The 2,144-nt window shown below is 36.3% G+C and overlaps 1 protein-coding gene across 1 annotated transcript in view; it reads left to right on the forward strand.

Moving 5' to 3' along the window:
- Positions 1-1,415, forward strand: part of LOC103590809 (teneurin-3-like) — a 104,802-nt gene extending 103,387 nt beyond the window's left edge. Inside the window, exon 3 of the mRNA XM_008573131.1 lies at positions 1,348-1,415. Coding sequence (XP_008571353.1) covers positions 1,348-1,367 — 20 coding nt within the window. The 3' untranslated portion in view covers positions 1,368-1,415. The remainder of the gene's footprint in view (positions 1-1,347) is intronic.
- Positions 1,416-2,144: the final 729 nt, after the last annotated feature.

A 2,144-nucleotide genomic window follows, 5' to 3' on the forward strand; every position in this document is an offset into this window, starting at 1 on the left:
TAGGAAAAGTAGATTTCTTCTCTTGCTAAATACAATGATATTAACTAAATCTCACATTAATCAGAGGGGGCTGGGTGGTTTCAAGTTTGACTGTGAAGGTTGCAGGGATTCTTAATTTTCTATTGAAGGTGGTTCTTTTGCTTTAACAGAGATGCCTTTAGGCATATCATAAAGTCTCTACTTCTTTGCTTAAGGGAGAAGGGGGAGTCGTGTTAACAATATTTAGGGTCACTAATAAGTAGGAGAGATGTTTCCCTTATACAAATAGACACGGTTCCAGGTGCATAACCCTGTGAATATGATATCCTGGGAGAACACGAGGAAAAGGCAAAATTCACAAAGAATGCAGTTTTGTCTGTGTTTAGGGTCACACCCACCGGCTGACCTGTGAGAAGGGAAGGGGTTGAGCGGTGAGCTCTCATTTCCCTGTCAGTTCTAATGTTTGGTGATCAGATGGGATTTCTTCAGGTAGGAAACTGGCGGGGTGCTCTAGCCACACTTACCAAGAGCCTCCTATTTGTAGAACACCTTAATTGAAGTTGTTGGTTGAACACAATGTAATTGGAAGAGAGAGACCTTGCAAAATACGTAAAACTTAGGTAAAAGCAATAAACATGCATAATATGGCTGTGGTTAGATCCTTGCCACCAACAATATAATAACAAACATAATATAGCTCACACATACCTTGTTACCTCTCTTGGCTTCTAAAAAACTACCACTGCTATCCTAATGAAGGTAAGAGCCTATCACCTCTTATATGCATGGGAATGTGGCTATCTTAACACATGGAATGTTAACGAATGTTAACGTATGGAATAGAATAAAGATGAAAATAGCTGTTTTCTAAATTATATCTCCATTAGAAAGTCAACATTTGGAAATAGCTGAGTGGGCCCTTTAATTCCTTCTTCAAAATAAACAAACAGAACCTTGATGTGTAAATTTATAGTGCATAGACAGGCAACAAAACCATTTAGAAGGTGAGAAACCAGGGTGGAAATGAAAACCTTAAAAAAATGAGTGAATTTAAAAATACAGTAACTGACAATTAGTATACTAAGACATTGAAGAAACAGGAAGAAACTCCTACATAGCCATTTAAAGGATGTAAAAAACCTGAGAGATTTCTTTTTACAGAGAGAAAAATCGAGGTCCAGATAAGTTACAACTTAGCAAGGTCATGCAGTTGGTCAGAAGAGCCATGTCCAGGACCCACGTTTCCTGATTTTGAGAGAATTTGTAGAGAAGTAGAGAAATCCCTGAAGGGTGAGCTGTTATGTTTCCTTACTCGTTTTGTTTCAGTGTGCAAACTATTTTGTTTCTTTATGTTCTTGTGTTTTATAGAGAGTCCATTTTATCCGTAGTCTCAAGTGGATTCAAGGCATGGACAAAAAGACACCCACTTATTTGAATTTTAGCCGTGAATTTTCCTGACACAGATTATGAAATTACATGTTTTTATTAAAATTGCCAGAAATAATCACAAGCAATGCAATAACCTTTTTATGGCATAAATGTCTACCTATAATTTAGGACCTTTCTCATTAATCATAAATTACTGTTAATGACAACCTAATCTAACTGCTCTTTTCCAGTTAGAAAATTTGTCATTCAAACCATCCTTCTGAAATCCTGCCAGAAGTTCCTTGAAGGTAAATTTACCTGACATGCACTGCAGAATACAACCAAGAAAGGTGCACTTGCTCAACATAAATTTGTACCTAACTCTGAAAGTCTTTCTGCTTATACTGGCTGCTTATATCATCTGAACTAAAGCTATCTTAGACTCCGTAGTTAAAATGACATAGTGATATATTGACCTAATGAGTAATATTATGAAATTAATTCTAAAATACTATAACTTGTTCTGCCTTAATCTTTAAAACTCATTTGAATGATCACATTGTACAAACCTTTTGTTGAAAATCTTGCAAAGGCCTTTGGCCAAAAATAACATAGTTCTACATATTTTCATAGTGGTTTTTATTTCAAAGTTAAATTGCCACCAAGTATGGTAGGCCCTGAAATATCTGGATAGTCTGGTGTCAAAATCTTCACCTGGACACTTGCCTTGGTGGTCAGGATTTACTGTTTTCCATGGCTTCAAGAGGTATGTTACCTTGCTTAGCATCCATTAAATA

This window comes from Galeopterus variegatus, unplaced genomic scaffold (genome assembly GCF_000696425.1).
Source record: "Galeopterus variegatus unplaced genomic scaffold, G_variegatus-3.0.2 Scaffold880, whole genome shotgun sequence".
In the NCBI taxonomy this organism is placed as follows: domain Eukaryota; kingdom Metazoa; phylum Chordata; class Mammalia; order Dermoptera; family Cynocephalidae; genus Galeopterus; species Galeopterus variegatus.